Here is a 23962-nt window from a genome sequence, read left to right as displayed (position 1 = left end):
CATGGGGCAACTGGAGGAACTGAACTAAATAACATATGTAAAGACCCCATCATCGAACCCTGCAAAGAGTGGGAGTGTGGTAACTAGTAGGGGGTCAGTATCAGTATCAGCTATTAGTTAGTCATCTTATAAGCTGTTTATTCAGATAAGATAGAAAACGACAATAACTCTCTATATAAGTTGGGCAGGAAAACCTCTCCTTTCATCTAGAAAGATCTAATCACCCACATTTACCTGAGCGGGCGCAACTCCAACCAACCTATGGAAAGTAGGTGCGGTGAAGAAGGCCCTCTCAGTGTCTGCTGAGCCATTTCTCTGACTTCTGACAGGTGAACAGCCTGCATTAGGAAGAGTTGTTACACGTTAAAAATAAGTAAGCTGATTAAACATTGAAACTTTGCACTCCTAGCCACGGAAACGTTGAAGTCCCGCCAGGTCACTCGGCACGCTTTGCAAGGCATTAAGTTGGGGATGGGGTGAGGGCAAAAGGGAGAGAGCGGAGGTGACCACACGTACCGGGGTGCCAGATACGGAAGCCGCCACCTTGACGGCCAAATCATTTTAAAAAGCGGCATTTTCCCCTCGCCCCTTCGGCTCCCCTCCTAGAGAGCTGGACAGTCACACTCCACGCCCCAGAGTGAGCGAGTCCCAGGCCTGGGCCCGCAGGGGAGGAGCCGGGTCCCGAGCGGCTTCCTGCCGCTGGCCCCTAGCAACCCTGCCTCCCGCGGGGGGCGAGGTCTCCTCCGCCCGCAGACCCCGCCCCGCCCCGCCCCGCCCCGGCTCCGCCCCTCGGCCGGTGGCCCCGGGGCGACAAGGGGAGGAGCTCGGCGGCTGGAATCGCGCCGCACGGGATCGCGCCCCGCAGCCTGGTGCCCGGCAGCCGGTCGGAGCCTGCCGTGAAGTTCGCGGTGAGTGAGTACGTCGTGGCCCGACCGACGTCCGGCCCCGGGCGGGAGCGCCGGCCGCCCTGGCCCCGGCAGGGTGGGCGCGAGTCCGCGGCGTCCCGGGCACCTTCCCCGAGCCCGGACTGCCCGCACTGCAGCGCGCCGGGCGGCCCGGGGCGGGGATCCGGGGAAGGCCGAGGGGAGAATCGGGGACTAGTTCCTGGGGACTGACCCCTTCGCCCTGTCCCCAGCCTGTGCTGCGCCGAGGTCAGGTCTCGGGGACTGGAAATGGCTCTCCTAGGCCTTCTTTGTCTGCGCTGTGCGGGCCGCCCAGAGTCCACGCTGAGACTGTTCCGGCCGACTGAACTGGGGAGTCCTAACCTCAGGGAGGGAGTGCGGGCCTCACCGGGGAGTCCTCGCCGAGCTGGGGGTGGCGGGATAGGGAAATCCTCAGAGGTTCTGACAGATCGGGGAAAACACAGCAAGTGGTAAGGGGAAAACGGAGTGTGGGGGAAGAGACCCTAGGTGGAAGGGGTGGGGATAGAGCCCATCCTCATAGATTCAGAGATCCAGGAAGGAGCACGGGCTGCTTTTCCTAATTCAGCCAGCACACCAGAATGGCACATCTTCCTTCCTGCCACATACATAACCCTCCTTACAGCGGTGTGTGTGTGCGCTTGTGTGTGTGTTTGTCTTGCGGGGATGGGGGTAGGGAGTCGGGGACAGCCTCTAGGATAGCAGTTCTCAAACTTTTCTGGGGGGGGTGCTCAAAAACCCCTTTACACTCTTAAAAATTAGTATACTAAGGAGCTTTTATGTGGGTTATATATTTCAATATTTGCCAAATATAACTAAAACTGAGAATTTTTTACTATATTTAGTAATGCATTTAGACATAATAGTGGACCTATTATATGTTGACATAACATATCTTTATGAAAATAACCATACTTTTCAAAACAGAACGTTACTGAGAAGAGTGGCATTGTATTAATTATATTTTTGCAAATCTCTTTAATGTCAGGTTTAATAGACAGCAGCTAGATTTTATTTTGTTTTTCATTTGCTTTTTCATCAGCTAGATTCTTATATCTACTTCTGCATTCAGTCTGTTGCAGTATTACATGTCATATAGCCTCTGGAAAACTCCACTGTGTACTCGGGAAAATGTGAGAGTGAAAATGTCAAATAGCATCTTGGCATTGTTAACGAAAGTGGTTTTGACCTTGTGGATCCCTAGAGTCCCCTGCACCACACTTTGGGAGCCACCGGTGTAGGAAATGCTTCAGAGGCTTAAATCATTGGGCCTGCTTCTTGTCTGTGATCCTTCCTCTGAATGGGAACACACACCACACCATGCATGGATGGTTAACCTCTGGTAGTTGCAACCTAGCTTGACCTCACTCTGGAAACCAAGAACTAGGTCCCCACATAAGGGATGATGAGCCCTGCTGGCCTCCTGAAAACTGGCAAGGCTCTCAGATGCCTTTGGTTATTTCTGTCCCTGCAGAGGTGACCTGTGCGTGAGTCCAGACTGTAGCAGTGATGTGGCACACAGGACCCACACGTTCGGAGACGTGCCCATGGGGACCCCGTGCCAAGTGTGGAGGGGTTTGTGCGAGAGTTTGCAAGCGTTTGAGAAGTGATTTGCAAAGGAACAGGGAGGCGTGTTGTTGCCTTCCTGTCCTCCGTGATCATTTCTGTTTGTGGTTGAGCAGCCTTGAGTTTATTGGAATATGACTGGTGAATAAGAGCACCCAGTCTTGGTGCTCTTTTACTTTCCACTTTGAGAGGGGTGTCCCTGTGAGTGGCCCTTCCTCAGCCTCTGCCAGAGCCCATTGTCCTGCATGCTGCTGTGTGGTAGGTGGGATCACTCACTGGATTACTTCCGTGGCTCCTTGTTCTGTCAGCACAAATTCCAGATAGAAATTACATACATATTTAGCCTTATAAATGTTTGGAAGACAGACATAACAAATTATCAACAGTAGCCAGTTCTGGACAGTGGAGTCAGAAGGAAGGCAGGGAACTTATCTTTGTTACTCTTTGTGGTAACATATGTCGGCCTGACTTGCAGCATTCATGTATTGCTTTTACAACCTGAAAACAAAACAAAAAACTAAAATCCCAACAACCTATACTTTTTCAAGGAAGATAGGATTATTTCTGTTAGACTGTTACCATCACTCCCTCTCTCCTGATAAAGCAAATTACTGCATCCCATTTCTAAACTAGTATATATGATACTAGTATATATTAACTCAAAATAATATTGAGAGAGAGAGCCCTCTCAGATCAAAGCATTTTACTGAACAATATTTGTTTTACGTAAGCCCCTGTCCAAGGTTAGAAGCACTGGATCAGACTGTTTTCTTTTCGAATTTTTGAATTTTATTTTATTTATTTTTTTATACAGCAGGTTCTTATTAGTCATCCATTTCATACACATCAGTGTATACATGTCGATCCCAATCGCCCAATTCATCCCACCACCACCACCCCGCCGCTTTTCCCCCTTGGTGTCCATACGTTTGTTCTCTACATCTGTGTCTCTATTTCTGCCCTGCAAACCGGTTCATCTGTACCATTTTTCTAGGTTCCACATATATGCGTTAATATACGATATTTGTTTTTCTCTTTCTGACTTACTTCACTCTGTGTGACAGTCTCTAGGTCCATCCACGCAGATCAGACTGTTTTTTAATGGACTATTGTGCAGCCCTTAAACTGATGTAAAACGCTGTTTCATGAAATGTCATGAAGCACAGTTTTAAAATCGAAAAACATGTTACCCAAGACTGTTTCTCTGTGATCCTACCATGACGAGGAGAGAAAGCATGTGCGTGTATGTACAGATGTGCACACGCATGGACAGAGGCAAAGGATGTGCCAAACGCTGGGTGGTTTTTCTCTTGGTGGTGGGGTACAGTGGGTTTTTAATTCTCTTCACTTTGCTTATTAATATTTTCTAGCAAGTACTAAACAAGTATTAAAATTGACTTGACCGGACTTCCCTGGTGACGCAGTGGTTAAGAAACCACCTGCCAAGGCAGGGGACACGGGTTTGAGCCCTGGTCCGGGAAGATCCCACATGCCGCGGAGCAACTAAGCCTGCGCACCACAACTACCGAGCCTGTGCTCTAGAGCACGCGAGCCACAACTACTGAGCCCGCGTGCCACAACTACTGAAGCCCTCGCACCTAGAGCCTGTGCTCCACAACAAGAGAAGCCACCACAATGAGAAGCCCGCGCGCAGCAACGAAGACCCAACGCAGCCAAATATAAATAAATAAAATAAATTTAAAAAAAAATTGACTTGACCAAAAATAACCCCTACAGTTATTTGTACATTGAGGGCAACATAGTTGGCTTCGTTTTTCTTAGACTGACTTAACCACCGACTCGGCCAGTAGCAGACCCCTGCTACTCCCTTCCTCCCAGTGGGAAATGGAGAAAGAAGTATGGAGCGAGAGGCATGGGGAACCGAAAACAGCCCTTAGTTATGTTGTGCAGTGTCTACTTCCGCCTGTGGAGTCAGCTCCAGCCTCAGCCCTGCCCGCTCCCTCCAACTGACCTAGAGGTTAGAATGTTCTTATCTGATCAGCCCCATCACCTGAGAAGCCATCAGCTGACCATCTCCACAGACTGAATGGCCTTCATTTCTTTTTTAGCCATTTTTAATGGAAAATTGCAGACATCCAAAGAAGTGGAGAGTGTAAACCCCCCGCTTCAACAATTATGAACATTAGCATTTGACCAATCTTGTTTCATCTGGACCTTTCCTCAAACTCACTTCTTTTTTTCCCTCTTCCAGGAGTTAGCATCTTCATTTTCAACTGTATAAACTAACAAAGTATCTTTGTTGTGTCTTTTAGTAACAAGCATGTACTAACTGCTGTAACAAAATCTTAAAACTCTTCTGTCCTAATGTCAGCACAACGGAACCCCAGGGCGGACTTTGAACACTTGCTGTGTGGTCCCCCTTCTCTGCTTCTGCATTTGCTCTCCTCTCTGCCTTCTGGGCTAAATCAGTCTTCCCTCTTTCCTTCTCCCAATTCTCCTCTGTTAAGCCTTTCTCAACTCCCTTAGTTATAGCTGTCACTTTCCTCTGACCTCTCTTATGACCCTTAGCATATTATAGCTCTTTGCGAGCTTATCTCAGTCTCCTTAGATCATAATCTTCATGTAAAACAAGATTTTCCTTATCTCCCTTTCTCCTATGCTACTTAAAAATGCTTAATGCAAAGAAGATGCTCAAGAAATAGATGCTAAATTAATTTAAATTGATTAAGTTCATTGGAGAAAAATTTTGATTACAAAAGAAATGCATTATGTTCAAAGGAAAAATTTCAGATATTGCCTAGGACCACGAACATTTTATCTCACCTGCAAGATTTTTAAAGATTTTAAAGTACTGCAACAAAAAGAATCTTCAATTTGAGCCAGTATAAAGAAGACATCTTTTTTTTTTTTTTTTTTTTTTGAGGAAAATGGTCTTTCTTTATGGTCTGTTGTCATTTTTTTCACATATATCTGGAGCGTTTAGGTCTTCTCTTATTCTAGAATGCTTTTTTTCCCTTGGTAGGGAAGAGTGACTCTGACAACATTTTAGAATATCTATTATGTTTTAAGATGTAGGTTTAAATCTTCAGTAGAAGAAATTGGCTGCATTTAGGGTCCGCACGCCCCATGAAGTAAGTTGCTATCAATCTCATGAATAACGGCAGCTCACAGGTATAGAGTTGCTCCCAGTGTACACCATCTCTTCATCTATTGCCTCCTTTAATTATCACAGTGGCCCTTGTGAGCTGGGCAGGGCAGTGCAGGGCAGCTCTTGTTGCCTTAAATCTGCAAAGAAGTAAACTGAGGCTTAGGCAGATAGAGTGAATCTTGTCTACGGCAGAAAGTGGCAGAGTCTGATTTTAAGCGTAGATTGGAAACCAAAGGGCTTTGGGATTGGATGTTGGGAACACGCAAAGACGGGAAACTCTCTCTCTCTAAGCACTACATATATCTGGGAGCCAGACCAGGTTCTTGAAGTAAGTATGTATATCCTACTGCGTAGAACTATCAAAGTGATAGCACGCTCTCTGAACCAATCACTTCCCAGATGCCTCAGGTTCTGCTTTAGTCTTTGTCGTGGAAGTTAATCCACTTTCTGATGAACTGGCAAGGCTGCTGTGCGTGTGTGCTGCTGGGATTCTCTCTCATTCTCTTTTCGTGACTTAAGGAGAACTCTGGGGAAGCCCATCTTTGAACAGTGTGAATTGCCTGAGCTGTTGCTCAGACTGACGTGTATGGAACGCTTAATTATTCCTTAACCTCGTCGTCCTTTCGTGGCCATTACTGTAAAAGTACAAAGCAAATTATACACATTGTGGCCTAGTTCATGAAGAAGGCGTGTCGGTCGAAGAAAGTGTCCTCCTACGGGATTGCCAGGTTTGAATTTTTGGTTGAGAAGCGGAGAAGTGAACGAATCATTGTGGACAGTCGGTTACATGCAAGAGCTACGCAGACATGCGCAGGACAGTTCTATAATAGTGGTGGGATCAAGACCAGCCTCCAGACTGGTCTTAAGAATTGCTGTGTTTCATAAAAGCCTTATTTGCTTAGATAAGGAATCAGTTACATTTTAAGGGTTGGTGAAGCCTGGTGATGGGTTTTTGACATCAACCCATAGTTTAAAAGTTATCTGTCATACAAATTTTGCCAAAATCAAGGATATTTTAGGGGAAATTAGAGGTTGACTATCTAGTCCTCGCGTATGTACCTTAGAGTTTGAAGATTGTTTTAAAGTGAGACTTAACTTTTTTAATCCATTTGGTTAATGTGGGTTTTTGGATGAGGAGTGGCTATAAGATGCTATGCCTATTTGGAAGCAGCAGGGTGTGAGGAAGTTGGCCCTGACATCAGGGGCCCTGGGTTTCACTCCCAATCTGGCCACTGACCACAGGGCATTGGCAAGTTACCCTCTCTGATCCTCAGTCTTCTCATCTGTATAATGGGATGGTAGTCCCTATCTCACAGTTGCTGAGGGACCATATTAGACAATGTGGATAAGGTATCTGGCCCTCCACGGGCACTCGGCACATGTCAGCAGGCTGCAGTGCCCATGGAGTGATATAGCGCTCATGGCAGAATGCCTGTCCAAACTTCTCTAAGCCCAGACCTCCTGAGCTCCTGGCGCATATATGCTGCTGCTTGCTGTTCCTCTTCATCCCAGATTCCCCATGTCTAAAACCGACATCCCGGTTCCCATCGTGCTCATTGGCTCTGCCAGTTTGCCCAAATGAGGAACACAGGAGCTATCCCAGATCTCTCTTTCTTCCTCACCCACCCTCAGTCCATTCTCCTTTCTTAACTCTCCCTGGGATCTATTGCCCCTGCCCCCTTCTTCCGACTTGATGACTGTAGTAGCACCATAACCTGCCTCCCTGACACCAATCTAGCATCCTTCCCCCAAGTCAGCTCTTACCACTACCAGAGTGATCTCTGAAAATCAAATCAGGTCTTGAAGATTCCAGCTTACAATCTTTTAATGTGCCTCCTTGTCTTCAGGATAAATCCGAGCCTTTCTGCAAGGTCCCTCATGATGTGGGCCCCGCCCCTCCCTTTCCCTCTCCTCTTAGCCCTGCCCATCGTGAACCCTGTCTTTCGTCCACATGGAACTGCTTTATGGCTCCCACAGGGTCACACTTCCGCACCTTTACATGTGCTGTTTTCTCTGCCTGGAATATTTTTTCCCTGACTCCCTCCCTCAGTGTAGTTCTGGAAGGCTCGTGCATGGCGTGCCTGTCCCTGGAGGTCTTCCTGACTCCCTCCCATACTGGATTAGGTGCTATCCCTAGATGCTTCTTTTTTTTTTTTTTTTTGGCTGCACCGTGCAATGTGCAGGCTCTTAGTTCCCCAACCAGGGATCGAACCTGTGCCCTCTGCAGTGGAAGCTCGGAGCCCTAACCACTGGACCGACAAGGAATTCCAGCACCCCTAGATGCTTCTTTATCGCTCTCCATCCACTGCTGCAGTAGCATGGACTGCTTGATAGTCTAATAAACTCCTGACCAGTCTGTGTGTGTGACTGAAGAGCAAGGGGACTCATCTCTTTATCCCATCAATGTCAAATCAGTGTCTATCAATGTCAAATGTATGAATGAATCTGGGTCAGTCCCTTTTCTTAGACAAGCCAGCGAGGCCCAGGTAGTGGATGTGTCATGGTCGAATGCTGCTCTATTACTTGTCACATCTCTGACCCAATGAAATGGCCATTGCGTGTAGATGCCATGCCACTCTGTGGGCCACTGAGATGGGACTAGAGCATCATTGCTTAAGAGCTGGGCTTAAGGCCAGATGGACGTTCCCTCCATCTGGGTTGAGTTCCCTCTCAGCACGCCTGCAACCTGGCTGCAGCTTCCCAGCTCCTAACCACATGGCTATACCACTGCGGGGAAAGAACGTGCTGGTCAGAAAACAGGAGCTTCAGGTCCTCCCGGCAGCTGCCTTTCTTCTCGAAAACCAAGAAACATAGGCTTATACCTCAAGCTTCTGGGAACTTTATTAGTACGAGTCATCATTCTTGGGTCTGAGCAGTGCTGAAGTGGGTTGGGGTAGATGACCTAAGAAACATGGTGAATTCATGGAGAGAAATGCTGCCCTGTGAGACCTCCGGCAGCCTGACACCCAGCCTTTCGTGGTGACACTCTTTCTAATTCCTAAAATTTGAGTTAGGAAAGTTTGTTACCAAGGATCTACGAAATGAGTTTGGAGCTTGAGGAAATCACGCCACTCTTAAAGGATGGCTATCGACCAGGCCTGCTCTGTAATGCTAGTAACAACTACAGTTGCTGCCCCCTCACGCCCCCTACTCTCAGGACTTAAATGCAGTAGGACTTCGGGTCTCTGCAGGCATCATTTTTGAAGCCCTGCTGGCGACGGTGGGTTGCTGCAGGGTAGGGGACCCACAGTCTGAGAAGGGGCTGAGGACTGGCCTTAACGAGGAGAGGATGAGGTCAGGAACTGAGAACTGGCCAGGACACCTGCTTCTGAGGGGGTCCTGCCCTGCTTCTTCCTTTACTTTCTGGACAAATGTTTCATGACCCCACAATGACTTTCCTTTCTCAGTGCATCTCCGGAATAATAAATCTGAAGTTCACCAAGACTTTTTGTGAAACTCTGTTTATATTAGCCCATAGTGATACCAGAAAATAAAGGTAACTATTTCTGTTCTTTGGAGTTTGTGCTACTGCAGTTAATTTAAAATGAGCTTAAAGGATGTGTCAGGCAAGTTTTCTCTTTTGGGAATTTCATATGATGTTGTGCTGTCTTGGCCACTGAGCCTGGAATAGGGGAGCCCCAAAGGGGCAGGGGCTCTGGTCCCCCAAATCCTGACCATTACCTTTGGCAGTGGTTATGCACATCTGCTGAGTGAGTCATGATCATTTTTATGATACATCCTGAAAATTTCCAGTGTTACTTAATGAAGTTCAGAGAAACAGAAGGGTTAGATTTCAGGAAGTAGCTACTTTTTAAATGACAACCTAATGTTTTCATATTATGAGTTAATATCTTACCAAATCTAAATTCTGATGTTGGAAATGTACAATTTAAACCAAGTGTAAAGTTAGGAGAGTACTTTGTAGTGTGTCCTTAGTCAGAGTTCCTACAGTGGCTGACTCTGCTACTTCCCACCTCAATCTTTTCCTTTTCTGCCCTCGCTCACCCTGCTCTGGCCTCCTTGCCTTCCCTCAGACCCACCTCAGGACCTTTGCACATGATCTGACCCCTCCTCAAGATTGCACTGAGCTTGCCCCCTCACTTCCTTCAAGCTTGTTCTCAAGTGGCTCCATATCAGTGAGGCCTTCTTTGATCTCCTGATACCCTTCACGGCCGACACTCCTTAGTGCCCTGTCCTGCTTTATCCACAGAACTGGTCGCAGTCTGACGTTCTGCTTCTATGTTTGTTTATTGTTTAGTCTATCTCCCTCCACTGAAATGGAAGCACCGTGAGGGGGCTTTGTCAATTTTGTTCCCGGGTGCATCCCTGGTGCCTAAAACAGTTCCCGGCACATATTATGGAGTTAACATAAATATGTGTTGAACAAATGAATGAATGAAACATAGAATTTTTTCACCCATAGGGGACTTTTTAGATCATCAAGTAACCTTATGTTACAGACTGGGAAACTGAGGCACAGAAAGGTTATGTGGCTTATTCAGAATGAAACTGAATCATTTAGGTTATAGCTCTTTTTAGAACTCTAGGAATATATGTGGAGCATTCTGGTCAGTGGTCCAGGATGAGACAAAAGAGTTAGTGAAAACAGACTGATAACTTAAAATTTTAGCAAAAAGTGACAAATTATTGTGTGATGGCAAAGCTTTTTGAAAGCAGAGTCTTGTTGACTTTTGTGGTGTAAAGTGCACTTTGCATTAATTAGTGCCCAAGAAAAATGTGTTGATGGATTTGGTTATACTGTTATAAAGTCATTCTTTCTCTAAGACCCTCCTTCTGCACTGAGACAGGAGGGACAGAGGCAAGGCACAACCTTTAAAAGAATGACATATCCTGAGGATACGACAACAACTGGTTAGAACCAACTAGGTCCTAGATGGCAGAAGATTTAACTTCCCGTAGACCTTGAGCCTCATTGTACACTCATTGTAATATATTAGCATATGCTAAACAACACACCGCCAGGCACCATGACAGTTCTGAGGCCAACCATGAAAGGCCAAAAAGTGGGTGGTGCCCCAATTCCTGGAAATCCCCGCCCCCTCTCCAAGATAGAATATTCCACTCGTTAGCGTATGGAATTGCCCAGCGCGTAGAAACTAATCAGCCCCACACTTCAGGGGCTGCTCTCACTTTCCAAGAGGACCCCATCCCCTGGGGCTGCTTCTTTCTATGGAGTGTGTACCTCTGTAAATAAACCCACTTTCACTTTACTATGGCTCACTCACTTGGCCAGCCATACCAAGGACTCTAGGCCTGGGACATGACCGTTCTCTCATGCCCCATTTTTCCTACAACAGTACTACTCTTTTTCCTTTTTTTTTTTTTTTTTTTTTCTTTTTCATTCTCTCCCAAAATAGACAATTGCACTTATGGCTTTAAAATTCTTTTGGTTACAAGTATCACATTTAAGAGATTTTTGTGTGTTTTTGGTGTGTGTGTATTTTTTTTTTTTTTCAATACTTTTATGAACAGCTAAGAAGATCAAAGAAGTGACTTGGTCTCTGGGCTATTCAGAGCTATTCAGAGCTATTCAGCTATTCCATTTTTCCAGATGCGTCTGCATCAAATAAAGCAAAGAACTAATATTTCTAGCTCTCCGCTTCGTAAAAGAACCGAGTTGACAAGCCATGGTGGTTTGCTGGCCTGAATGGTTCTGACCTCAATCTTGTTTATAGACATCCTTGGAATCTCACTTTTGACAAGAAGTTGTTTATAAGTAGCATGATGTTTAGATACACAACAGTCAGTTTGGGGGTGTGGCCAATTAATTTCTCTTTAAACAGAAAAAAATGAAGCACAGCTAATCTTTTTAGTGAACTGAAGTAAACCCTAAAAGATGCAGTGATACTGCTTTAACTTTGGAGTTGGAAGCCATGAAAATTCAGGGAAGGTATATTTAGGAAAATGTGAGAAGAGAGGAAGAGAGGTGGGTAAACCACATGAATACAGAAGAAACCTCTTTCTGCTGTTAGCATAGATTTAAAAAATCTACTCTTGTGTGTCTTTAGATATCCTAAATAAACAATTCTGAGGGCGTGTCGTCTGTACATTAGACCACAGAGCAGTGATTCTCAACTAATCACCTGAAGGCTCTTTCAAACTATCCTAACTCTCCAGGAAACTGATTGCACACAATCTCCACCCCACCCCCTTAACTTTATTCTCCCCATCCCATTACTGACGGGAATTCTGCTGCCCACGGTTACGCCTCTGCTCTGCTCTTTCCCACTGATGCGTGGAAATCCTGTGGTTGGTGGCAGGGCCCATTCATATGCATGCCTCTTTCTCTATCATAAGACAACCTAAGAGGATTCAACTCCAACAGCATAAGCAGCTAAATCTTAGATTTATATACTCCAAAGGCTGGAAAAAGACCCGAAAACGTGACTCTTATTTTATCTGATCGTTGGCATTTAGCTAAAATCAGTCGACTCTTCCAAACATCTCTACAAATCTGGCTGTACCAAACAGGCATCATGACTGTCAGCTGGGGTATAGTCCCAGACGATCCTCTAGCAAGAGCAGTGGTTTAGCACTGTACTATCCATATGCTGTACTCGGGCTCCCTCACAAAACCCATTTGCAAGACTGCTGCCTGGGCTTGGAAATGGTCTGGGTTACAGGTAGCAAAGCTCACTGACCCCAGTGGGGATTTTGCCTGTGAGGTAAGCTAATTGGTCACTTACTTTGCTATAACCAACTAGGTTCACAATGCACCTGAGCATGGGGTCAAACTGTGCGTTAGATTTTAGGGCTCCCTTCAGGTAAAGGGGAATCTTACAGACTGCAAGTCTCAAGATCAGGTAGAGGCCACAGTCAGTCCTTGCCTCTCCAGGACTACAGAGCTGAGTCTCATCCGCAGGAATAGTTCAGTGAAAGATGAGAACATTTGGTCACCAGAGGCCATCTTAGTGACCCTCGGTTTGCCCTTTCTGGCAGACAGGGAGTTTACAAAAGAAGAAATTCAGATTCTAACAGAGGGATGGAAAGGTATTCACCTTCACTAGCAATTAGAGAAATGCCCAAGGTTAGCTTTTTAATCTCTCAATTTGGCAAAAGGTAAAAACCAATTATATTGCCTGGTTTAGGCACCTTCATTTACTCACTGCTTCAGAGGAGGGTCATAAAATTGGTACAGCCTTTCCCTGGCAACCTGGTGATGTGCAACCCAATGGAGATATCAAATCCTTTCACCCAGCTGTCCTACTTCTAGGAACTGAAAGGTACGAGTTTATTTTAGGGAAATGGATTAAGGACCTATTTGAAGAAATGTATACGAAAGTTGCAAGCGTTATTTGAATGTTAATACTGGGAAACAACCTACCTATTTTAATAATAAGAGATTTAAATAAACTATATCTGAATGATAGATTTTTATGGGGTAGTTAAATGTGATATAAAATATCACATGATGGCTCTATAAAGATGTTTGTGGTCTACTGCTGAGTGGAAAAAAAAGCAACTTACAAAACAATGTGAGGTCTAATCATTTTTTTAAAATCCAAGTACATTTAAAAGTCATGTTAAATGAAACTCCAAACCATGGTATTACAGATGACTTTCATTTTCTTCTTTTTGTTCACTTGCATTTTCTTTTTCTTTTCTTTTTTTTTTGAGTTGTGTGTTTTTTTTTAAAATTAGGTTCTACTTCTATACATAAGTGTGATCTGATCATACAGTATTTGTCTTTCTCTGACTCATTTTACTTAGCATAATGTCTTCAAAGTCCATGTTGTCACAAATGGTAGGATTACCTCATTTTTTTTTTAAGTTTTTTTTCTTTTAATTAATTAATTGTTTTATTTTTGGCTGCATTGGGTCTTCGTTTCTGTGCGAGGGCTTTTTCTACTTGCGGCGTGCGGGGGCCACTCTTCATCGCGGTGCGCGGGCCTCTCAGTGTCGCAGCCTCTCTTGTTGCGGAGCACAAGCTCCAGACGCGCAGGCTCAGTAGTTGTGGCTCACGGGCCTAGTTGCTCCGCGGCATGTGGGATCTTCCCAGACCAGGGCTCGAACCCGTGTCCCCTGCATTGGCAGGCAGATTCTCAACCACTGCGCCACCAGGGAAGCCCCTTACCTCATTTTTTATAGCTGATTAATAGTGTTTCCACAATGAGCATCTATTTTTAAAATTTTCTTTTAGGGACCTCCCTGATGGTCCAGTGGCTAAGACTCCGTGCTCCCAATGCAGGGGGCCCGGGTTTGATCCCTAGTCAGGGAACTAGATCCCATATGCATGCTGCAACTAAGAGTTTGCATGACACAACTAAAGATCACACATGCCACAACGGAGATCCCAGGTGCCCCAACTAAGACCCAGTGCAGCCTAAATAAATAAATAAATACATAGAAATTTTGTTTTTAAAATTTTCTTTTAATGTATTTTTCTGATCTTTTTTCTAAGTATTTTTTTAAATTGAAGTGTAGATGATTTATAACATTATATAAGTTTCAGGTGTACAGTATAGTGATTCACAATTTCTAAAGATTATACTCCATTTATAGTTATTATAAAATATTGGCTATATTCCCTGCGCTGTACAATATATCCTTGTAGCTTGTTTATTTTATACATAGTAGTTTATACCTCGAAGTCCCCTACCCCTGTCTTGCCCTCCTCCCTTCCCTCTCCCCACTGGTAACCACTAGTTTGTACTCTATATCTGTGAGTCTTTTTTATACTCAATAATTTGTTTTATTTTTTAGATTCCACATAGGTTATAACAGGTCTCAGTTTTTAATTGAGTTGTTCATTTTTTTGGTATTGAATTGTATGAACTGTTTATATATTTTGGACATTAACTAACCCCTTATTGGTCATATCATTTGCAAATATTTTCTTCCATTCTATAGGTTGTCATTTTGTTTTGTTCATGTTTTCCTTTGCTGTGCAAAAGCTTTTAAGATTAATTAGGTCCCATTTGTTTATTTTTGCTTTTGTTCCCTTTGCTTTAGGAGACAGGTCCAAAAAAATATTGCTATGACTTATGTCAAAGAGTGTTCCATCTACGTTTTCTTCTAGGAGTTTTTTGGTTTCTGGTCTTACATTTAGGTCTTTAATCCATTTTGAGTTTATTTTTGTATATGGTGTTAGAAAATGTTCTAATATCATTCTTTTACATGTAGCGGTCCAGTTTTCCCAGCGCCACTTTTTGAAGAGACTGTCTTTTCTCCATTGCATATTCTTGCCTCCTTTGTTGTAGATTAATTGAACATAAAAGTATGTGAGTTTATTTCTGGGCTCTATAGTCTGTCCCATTGATCTATGTGTCTGTTCTGTGCTGTTTCTGTTTTGTTATATTCATTCATTTGTTTTATTCTTTAGATTCCACAGGTAAGTGATAACCTTTCTCTGTCTGATTTATTTCACTAAGCATAATACCCCCAAGTCCAGTTGTTACAAATGGCAAAATTTCATTCTTTCTTATGGCTGAGTACTATTTCATTGTATATATATACACCACATCTTCTTTATCCATTCATCTGCTGATGGACATTTAGGTTGCTTCCATATCTTGGCTACTGTAAAGAATGCTGCTTTGAACATCGGGATGCATGTATCTCTTCAGATAAGTGTTTTCGTTTTCTTCGGATATATACACAGCAGTGGAATTGCTGGATCATGTGGTAGTTCTGTTTATAGTTTTCTGAGAACCTCCGTACTGTTTTCCACAGTCGTTGCATCAATTGACATTCCCACCAATAGTGTACGAGGGTTCCCTTTTCTCCACATCCTCGCCAACATTTGTTTTTTGTGGTCTTTTTCATGGTAGCCATTCTGACAGGTGTGAGACTGTGGTTTTGATTTGCAAAACTACTGACATTGTGGTTTGCATTTCTCTGACGATTAGCGATGTTGAACATCTTTTCATGTGCCTGTTGGCAATCTATATATCTTAACTTTACTCTGTATCTTTCTTTTTGTATTCATTTGCATATAAATGGTATGTGGGTCTGATATTTATATCAACAGAATTGATTTGTCATTCCTCTGCCTCTCTTGGAATAAACGAGTCATCAAGAGCAGACAGTTAAAAACTTAACCACAAGTTGTTTTCCCAAAGTTTAGCTGTCAGTCAGTTCTCTGGAATTTTGAACCACGGAAGGTTCAGTGAATGATTATAGAACTAACTCACAAAAGTGCCAGAAGACTGTGATATGCCTAAGTAGTACTTTTTTCAACTCTACTTACGAAGGATTTTAAGGTGTTTTTGTTTGTTTGTTTTCCCTGCCAGAAATTTGCTTTTTTACTGGAGGGAAAATCAGCTATATTTTCTCCTGGTTCTACCACTTATAATCCTGTGACCCCAGGCCATCAACTTCTTTTTAGGGCCTCTATTTCCTCATCAGGGGAATGTTGGTCCCCTGATGTAGTCCTAGGTAAGGTTCTTTAAGGTAGGCTCACCATTCTCTGATTTATCTCATTACCTCCTTAACATCTAACATCAAAGTGTCCCTAGCCTGTGGTGATGGATCAATGCCAAGCCACACATGTACAAGTGAAGGTGCCTCTCCAAGTCACATGCCAGTGTCCTAAATTGAGGCCAAAGGTCAGTTGGCAGCAACACTGTCTGTGGCTGGAGAGGACCCCCAGCACTGAACTCCCTCAACTTTTTTTACTGGGAGCGTAGTTCATGTGTTAAGTGTCTCAGATCTGCCTGCCTGTGCCTACTATTTAGTATTTTTAGTAATTTACTTTAAAAATCTGGTGTCCAGCACTCTCTTCCCCACCCCTACTCTTTGATGCACAAAATGTATCTGTAAGGATCATGCCAAGTCACCCAGCTGGTATTTCAGGATGGGTTAGCTTTGAGAGACACCGTTTCTCTACCAAATAATTATCTTTTCTTTCCGAATGTGAACAGATGTAGTGAAGGGTTTCAGAGATGGTGCAAGTGTCTCTTTTTGGATTCCTTTTCTTTGAGAACTGTCCATGGGTCCCACTTGATTCAGAGGCCAGGCAGATATCAGCAGTCCTAGCCTTCTCAACACAAGTGTTCAGGAAGGACAAGTTCTGAATGAGCTGTAAACTCGCTGCTTAAAAGATATCGTTTCCCCTTCTTTCCTTTTTTTTTTTCTCTTTCTCTTTTTTTTTCCTTTGCCTCCATGCAGTACCACCTTATTCTGTGGAACACAAGAGGCAGCAACCCGAACATATTTCCATGCCTACTAATTCTTCCCTCTTCCAAAAGAGAAAAAACCTAGGATGACACTCCACCCTCTCCCCCCAGATCCTCTCTGTTTGCTCATTCCTCTCTTTTATTAGTATTGAATGGGGATTAGACAAAACAGAAAAAAAGGCAGGAACAATGCAGATAAGAAAGGAATTGAAACAGTGGGGTCTGTGCTTTCTGTGGTTGTGGAAGTAGACAGGATTCCCTGACCAGTTGGTGGCGTTTCTAGCAAAATCACAGATCTTGGGATAATTTGGGGTAATACTCTAGGTTTGGGGATGGGCGAGGATTCTGGCCAGGGTAAGGCAGACCTAGGTACATTCACGATGCCTAGATTCTACTTTGGATCTGGATTGTTTCCAAACCAGAGATCTTTCCCCTCACACCCTCCTTGGCATGTGGTTGTTTTGGCTCCCTCTTGGGATTACTAAAGCACTGGGAACTCCTATAAGGTCATTTGAAACAAGAGTGATAGAATGAGTGAAACTGTGGAGTGGCTCTGATTTCCAGAACCCTCCAGCCTTATAAGGGGGTGGTGGTGCGGGGGGGGGGGGGGGAAGGTCCATTTCCCAACTTCCAAGCAAAACCAGTTTGGGGTTGCAAAAACACAGCTGCTGTTGCTTTCCACTGACCTGTGGCTCAGAGTGGCAAGGGACATGTGACAATCAATGCCTGGCTCAGGCCATTGTGCTGGGTGACCCCTAGAAAGAAGGAAAGGCAACTCTAGTATTCAAAACTGCCTCTTGTAGGAGGATTTCTCAGGCCCATGCGTCTCCTGGCTTTTTTCAGCTCTGGGGGTTGGTTGGTGACCTCCAGCCAGCACCATCTTCAAACCAGGAGTTGCCACACCTGGAGAGGCAGCCCCAAGGGGCTGGTGGAAAAAGCCAGAGTTCAAAACCTAGCTCTGCCTCTTACTGGATGTATGCCCCGAGGCGAGTTTTTCCATCTCTCTGAGCTGCACTTTTCTCAGCTGTAAAATGGGAGTAATGATAGGCTGGAATTTACAGAGATGTTGCCAGAGTTATAGAAGATGGTATGAAGCACTTGGCACGTGCTGACACTTAGTAATTAGTCATTGGCTCTTCTCTCTCCTAACTTCTGCAAGTAAAATTTCCTTCATTTATATAGTGAAACTACACAATTATCTAGTCCCTAAGGAAAAAAGGAGGCAGATGGAGAGTGCGTTATACGACACATTTTCTACAAGAGCCATACTGGTCACTATATCCATCCTGAAATACCAGCTGGCTTTGTAGGGTGGTAGGAACAGCAGGAATCGTGTAAGGCTTCCAAAGTTCTGCCAGGGCATTTATAAGCTACGGGGAAGCAAACTGACACGTTGTGTCCTGTGTCCTCACTGCACCATGGCAAATATGGGTACAATTTGGCAACTGGTTTAACCACAGAATTTTGGCAGACTGAGCCCCTTTAGGGATGATTCAGTGACTTCAGGCTTTTGAAAGATATGAACAGCCCACCGTGCCCAGTTCAGCGAGGGGTTCCCACCACTTCCAGAGTTTCCTGCCTGAGTTTTCTCTCTGTGGTTACCTCCCATTCCTCCAAAACATCTGCCAGGCTAAGTTAGAACACAGGGCAGGTAGTGCCCTCAGGCGTGTTTGGTTTGGCCATTGTGCTGCAGGCCCACTCAGCAGTTTAGAAAAATCTAGTTACCAACATTTATAAATCAAGAATGTTCGTGTAGAAATCCAGATTGCCAGCCTCGCTTGAAAACTTGGCTCTGTCCACACTGGGCTGGCATATTCCTGCATGCAGCCTGCGGCTAGAGCCAAGTGGCTGCCACTCCCTTAGCCGGGCAAACGTTGCCCCGGCTGCCAGGCCCCTGCGCTGCCTGCTTCACTTGTTCAGGCCCCCTTCCTGAACCGTGTGGTATTTTGGTTGCGATTCACTCCCCCTCTCAAACATATACTTTCCACGGTACCTCCCTGCTTTCTGAATCCAGTGTACCTTCCTCACCTGGCCCTCCACGGTGTCCAGCAATGATTCTCAAACTGGACACGTGCTAGAGACACCCGGGAGACTGTCGAATTCCTGCCGCCTCCCGCAGCCCCTTCTGATTCAGTAGCTCAGCGGCGGGACTCGGGAGCCTATTTTTAACAAGAAAGAGCCCCAGGTAATTCTACTGCAGATGATCTAGGGCACGCTCCAGCATCCCGTGCTAGGCTTTCTTTAATTTCAGTTCCGGAATTCCTCGAGAAGTCAGTTGGCCTTCCCTCTCCCCCACCAAATGGCAGCTCCTGCAAAGACCACGTGGGACTAGGGGAAAGAGGCGATTCCTAGTAAAAAGGCGCTCGGCAGACCACCGCACCCTTCCTTCTCATTCTCTCATGCCTGTTGCCGGTCCGTGCCCAGCTCATCCCATTGTCTCTGCACTCGCAGCTCCAGGAAGGCAGGGGTTGCTTCTCACTCAGCTGCCTCTCCCCCGAACTGCCTGGCACTGGACTTTAGACACGGTGGGTGTGCTCATCGTCTATCTCTTTTAAGTTTTTAACTAGTTTTCAAACAGTTATATTTGTACAGTTAAAAATGCAAATAATACCAAAGGATATACAATGAAGCTGAGTCTTTCTCCCAATCCTGACTTCTAGGCCTCTGTCCCTCTTAAAGGAACCAGTCTCTTTTGTGTCTGAACGAAGACATGGGCCTGTCTATGGAGACAAGGCCCACTTGTCACTTTTTATCCCCACAAACAGTTGTTTTCTGTACAAACGGTCCTCAACTTACAATGGGTTGACTTACAATTTTTTGACCACTTTGGTGCAAAAGCGATAGGCATTCAGTAGAAACACACTTTGAATTTTGAATTTTGATCTTTCCCCGGGCTGGTGGTATGCGGTACAATATGCGGTATGTGGTACAATACTCTCTTGTGATGAGTCCCAGTCAGCCACACGATCAGGAGGATGAACAACCGATACCCTTACAACCATTCTGTACCCAGACAACCACCCTGTTTTTTATTTTCAGTACAGTAGTCAACAAATTACATGAGATATTCAGCACCTCGTTATACAAGAGGCTCTTTGTTAGATGATTTTGCCCAACTGTAAGCTAACGTAAGTGTTCTGAGAATATTTGAGGTAGGCTAGGCTAAGCTGTGATGTTCGGTAGCTTAGTATATTAAATACATTTCAACTTACGATATTTTCAGTTTACAACGGGTTTATCAGGGTGTTACCCAATCATAAGTTGAATAAGATATTGTACTTGTTTTTATTTCATAGTAATACGTTGATCATTCCATATCAGTCATCCCAAAAATAGGTTTTATGAATATTTATTCATAAAAACCTTGGATTAGATAGGGAAATATTACTATTATTATCTTAAAATTAAGACTGTTGGAGAATGGATCGATTAAAGGATTTTTGCCCAAGGGGTAGGACTAGAAAGCAAGTCTTCCGACTCCCACCCCGGAGTGTTTTGCTCTAAGTTATATAGTTATTTGAAATCGCTGTTTATCTGTGTGGTGGAGGCCAGGAACAGTGTCCTTTCTTGTTCACCACTTATAATTTATAAAAAGATAAGGAGAAATTCTGCCCAGAGCTGGGGTAGAGGGTCCTCTCCAAACATATCTCGGGAGTTTGGGCCTTTATGCCACCACAGTGTATCTTAAAGATTACCTGATGTGAACTCACTCTTGCTACCAACTCAAAAGTGAGTGGGGAAGACTTCCAACTAACAGGTTTATTTAAAACGCTGCAGAGGCAGTTACAACAGAAGACAGCTGCTTTCAAGTCCGCTCTTCCAGAGCTCAAGTTTTATACAGTTGCACTATGTTACCCGCTCCGGACCTCTTAACCTCCTATCAAGCAAAACATGAGTCCAGCTCAGAGGTCTGTTCATATATTCGAGATTTACCATGCAACACATCCTTCATTTCCCTTTTTCCTCATGACTTACCAGTGCAAGAAATTTGGAAAGTTGTATACAGATAAGGCAAAAGAAGTTTGGAATTGTATGTACTCTTGAGAGGTGAATCCTAGCTTTCACAAATAGCTTCACAGAGCCCACTTTCTTTGCTAAGGATATCATTTTTTTATTCATTTTTGTCCCACCTTTCCCCTACTCTGAGACGATAATAAGTGATTTCTTGAAGTGAATGTGTATCAAAATTGTTAAAGAGGGCAAACACTCATTGAATAAATAAGGTCCAGCCTTGAGAGTAGAAATTAAATGTTCTCTGTCCTTTTCAGGGACACGTGGCCATCAGGAATCATGAGCAACCCATTTGCACACCTCGCTGAGCCTTTGGATCCTGCACAACCAGGAAAGAAGTTCTTCAATTTGAATAAATTGGAAGATTCAAGATATGGTAGGTACATGGCTCTATGATGTAAGTGCTCTGATAGTAATTGGAATATCATTTGCATAATAAGTTAGCTACTTAATAAATTAGCCTTTAGGAGAGTTGGAAGAGGGAGTAGCAGAGATGGCTGAATGGTCTTGGGTTAACCACACAAATACACACCTTTCTTACATTGCTCGTTTTCAAGTAGATAATAATGATTATATATATGTAACATGTACATACCATTTAGTATAGAGTGTTTGTACATATATATTGTTTAATCTGAATAACAACCCTATCATGTTATGTTTAAAAACATAAGAAGTCCTGAGGAAGCTGAGGCCCAGAGAGAGTAAATGATATGATTAAATAACAATTATGTAGGTAGCAGAAGAGGATGAAAACACAAGCCTTTTTTATTCCAACTCCTGTGCTTCTCTACCTTTGTAGTCTTGCCTTTTCTGGATAATACTGGTAAATAATTCTCATGTATCCGGATGGACCATTTCTTTTATAAACAAAATAACTTTTCTTATGAATTACCATTGTTTTATTCTAGAAAACACAGTTACCAATGACCATACTATGTGGTGTTTAGGGGTTTATTTCCTTTGAAAGATGTATCTGACTATTCTTTAGTCTTATTATAATAATTGTAAAGGGGTTATTTTCTCATTTCTTAAACACTAGGTTTCATAAGAAATACTACTTGTGTATGTGTGTGTTACTTGCTAACAGTAATACAGTAAATTATCTAGACTGATGTCTTTCGTGATGACTTAAGGGAAATTCTGTTACTGGATTCCAAGGCTAGGCAACCATTTATTATGAAAGATTTAACTGTAATATTTTCTTTTTGCCTAGGCTGTTGGTATTTTCTAGTACTGAATGTCTCCTAAATCCATTCAATAGTCTTGTATTTTAAACTGTTGAGATCAGTTTAAATTTACTCTCTTCCCCTGCTGCAAGAATAGTGTGATGCCTTGTATCAAGTTTGTATGGAGTTCGGCTTTAGAGAGCTCTTATAATAAGATGTCTCATGGGTTTTGTTTTGTTTTACTTTCTCTTTTACTCCTAGGACGACTACCATTTTCTATCAGAGTTCTCCTGGAGGCAGCCATTCGGAACTGTGATCAATTTTTGGTGAAGAAAAATGATGTTGAAAATATCCTAAATTGGAATGTCATGCAGCATAAGAACATAGAAGTGCCATTTAAGCCTGCCCGCGTCATCCTGCAGGACTTCACGTGAGCCTCATGTCACTTCACTCTTTCTCTGCATCCCTTGTCAGCCTTTAAAGAAAGCTTCTTAAAATCAAAAATAAAAAACACAGTGACTGTATAATTTTTCACTCAACATTCAGAGACGGTTGGAAGCAAAAGGGGGCAGTCATCCCAGACGGGAAGAGATAATCTCAGGCAAATCAGGATGCATACTCACTCCACCTTTTCCAGTGGCAAAGGTCTTTGTCCTTGGTCTTCAATATCCTAGTCCTAAGTGTACTAGCAAAAGCTGAAAGAAACAGCATGGAGTGGAGCTATCTCGGAATCTTTTCGCCCCTGTGTCCTATCACCCAAGGAGCCAGGTTTCAAACAGCTGTCCTTGGAATGTTGATATGTTTCGCCTGAGGGGAGATACGTAGTTCACAAGGCCTGTTGTGTTGCTGTTAAGCCTCTGCTCACATCCTGCTATTCCCAGGAATTGCTCCCCATCACAGCTTCATTTTGAGACATTACTGTTTCATTTTGAAATGATGTTATTTTATTCCTTCTGGAGAGCAAATTTCATTTTTTTTAGAGGAAGATCACCCAAATTTTATTCTCTAATAAAAAGGAAGCATTCACTTAGTATAAATTTGATTCACAGCCTACTTTTCTGAATTATATCCATCCCTTTAAATTTGGTCTGAAGTTGAAGGGCGTGATCCGTATATCTTGTCCAGGTCTTTGTCAGCCCACCATATGAATAGGGAACAGTGATGGCAGAAAAAGTTCCAGAGTTTTTAATTGCCAGCTTTCCCACAGTTTCTCTGTTTAGACCATATTGGCTGTGAACTTCAATGCAGGGATAAAATTGCATATAGAGGTACCACTCAGTCGTGGCGCTTATTACTGATGTGATTTCTGCTGAAGGGAATGTGTTTAGACACTTTCACTTTTCTAACACATCCATTGTTAGCACAACTGATGAGACAGCCCCATTGCCAATATTATCAGCAGAGGCAAAAGCTGAAAAATCCCATGGCACTTGTTTAACAGATTTGTTTTCTGCTTAATCTCCCTTTTCTTAGGGGTGTGCCAGCTGTGGTTGACTTTGCTGCCATGCGTGATGCTGTGAAAAAGTTAGGAGGAAATCCAGAGAAAATAAACCCTATCTGTCCCGCTGACCTTGTCATTGATCATTCCATCCAGGTTGATTTCAACAGAAGGTGAGAGACTAGGATGAATACTTGGGTTTTCTGCTTTGTGCAAAATCGCAGAGTGTGAGTCTTTTTTGTGTGTAAAAGGAACCCTCCTGCACTGTTGGTGGGAATGTAAATTGATACAACCACTATGGAAAACAGTATAGAGTTTCCTTAAAAAACTAAAAATAGAACTATCATATGACCGAGCAGTCCCACTACTGGGCATATACCCTGAGAAAACCGTAATTCAATAAGAGTCATGTACCAAAATGTTCATTGCAGCTCTATTTACAATAGCCAGGACATGGAACCAACCTAAATGTCCATCGACAGATGAATGGATAAAGAAGATGTGGCACATATATACGATGGAATATTACTCAGCCATAAAAAGAAACGAAATTGAGTTATCTGTAGTGAGGTGGATGGACCTAGAGTCTGTCATACAGAGTGAAGTAAGTC

General features: G+C 43.6%; 1 protein-coding gene across 2 annotated transcripts in view; it reads left to right on the top strand.

The window, feature by feature from the left end:
- The first annotated feature begins 803 nt into the window (after window positions 1–803).
- ACO1 (aconitase 1) overlaps window positions 804–23962 on the top strand; it is a 59036-nt gene continuing 35877 nt past the window's right edge. The window contains exons 1-5 of one of the 2 annotated variants that reach the window (XM_059924618.1): window positions 804–908; window positions 19185–19258; window positions 21002–21120; window positions 22175–22343; window positions 23387–23524. In XM_059924618.1, coding sequence (XP_059780601.1) covers window positions 21024–21120; window positions 22175–22343; window positions 23387–23524 — 404 coding nt within the window. In that variant the 5' untranslated portion in view covers window positions 804–908; window positions 19185–19258; window positions 21002–21023. The remainder of the gene's footprint in view (window positions 909–19184; window positions 19259–21001; window positions 21121–22174; window positions 22344–23386; window positions 23525–23962) is intronic. The other variant, XM_059924617.1, reaches the window with a different exon arrangement.

The sequence above is a fragment of the Balaenoptera ricei genome, chromosome 6 (genome assembly GCF_028023285.1).
Source record: "Balaenoptera ricei isolate mBalRic1 chromosome 6, mBalRic1.hap2, whole genome shotgun sequence".
In the NCBI taxonomy this organism is placed as follows: domain Eukaryota; kingdom Metazoa; phylum Chordata; class Mammalia; order Artiodactyla; family Balaenopteridae; genus Balaenoptera; species Balaenoptera ricei.
This window is presented reverse-complemented; position numbering and strand designations above follow the sequence as displayed.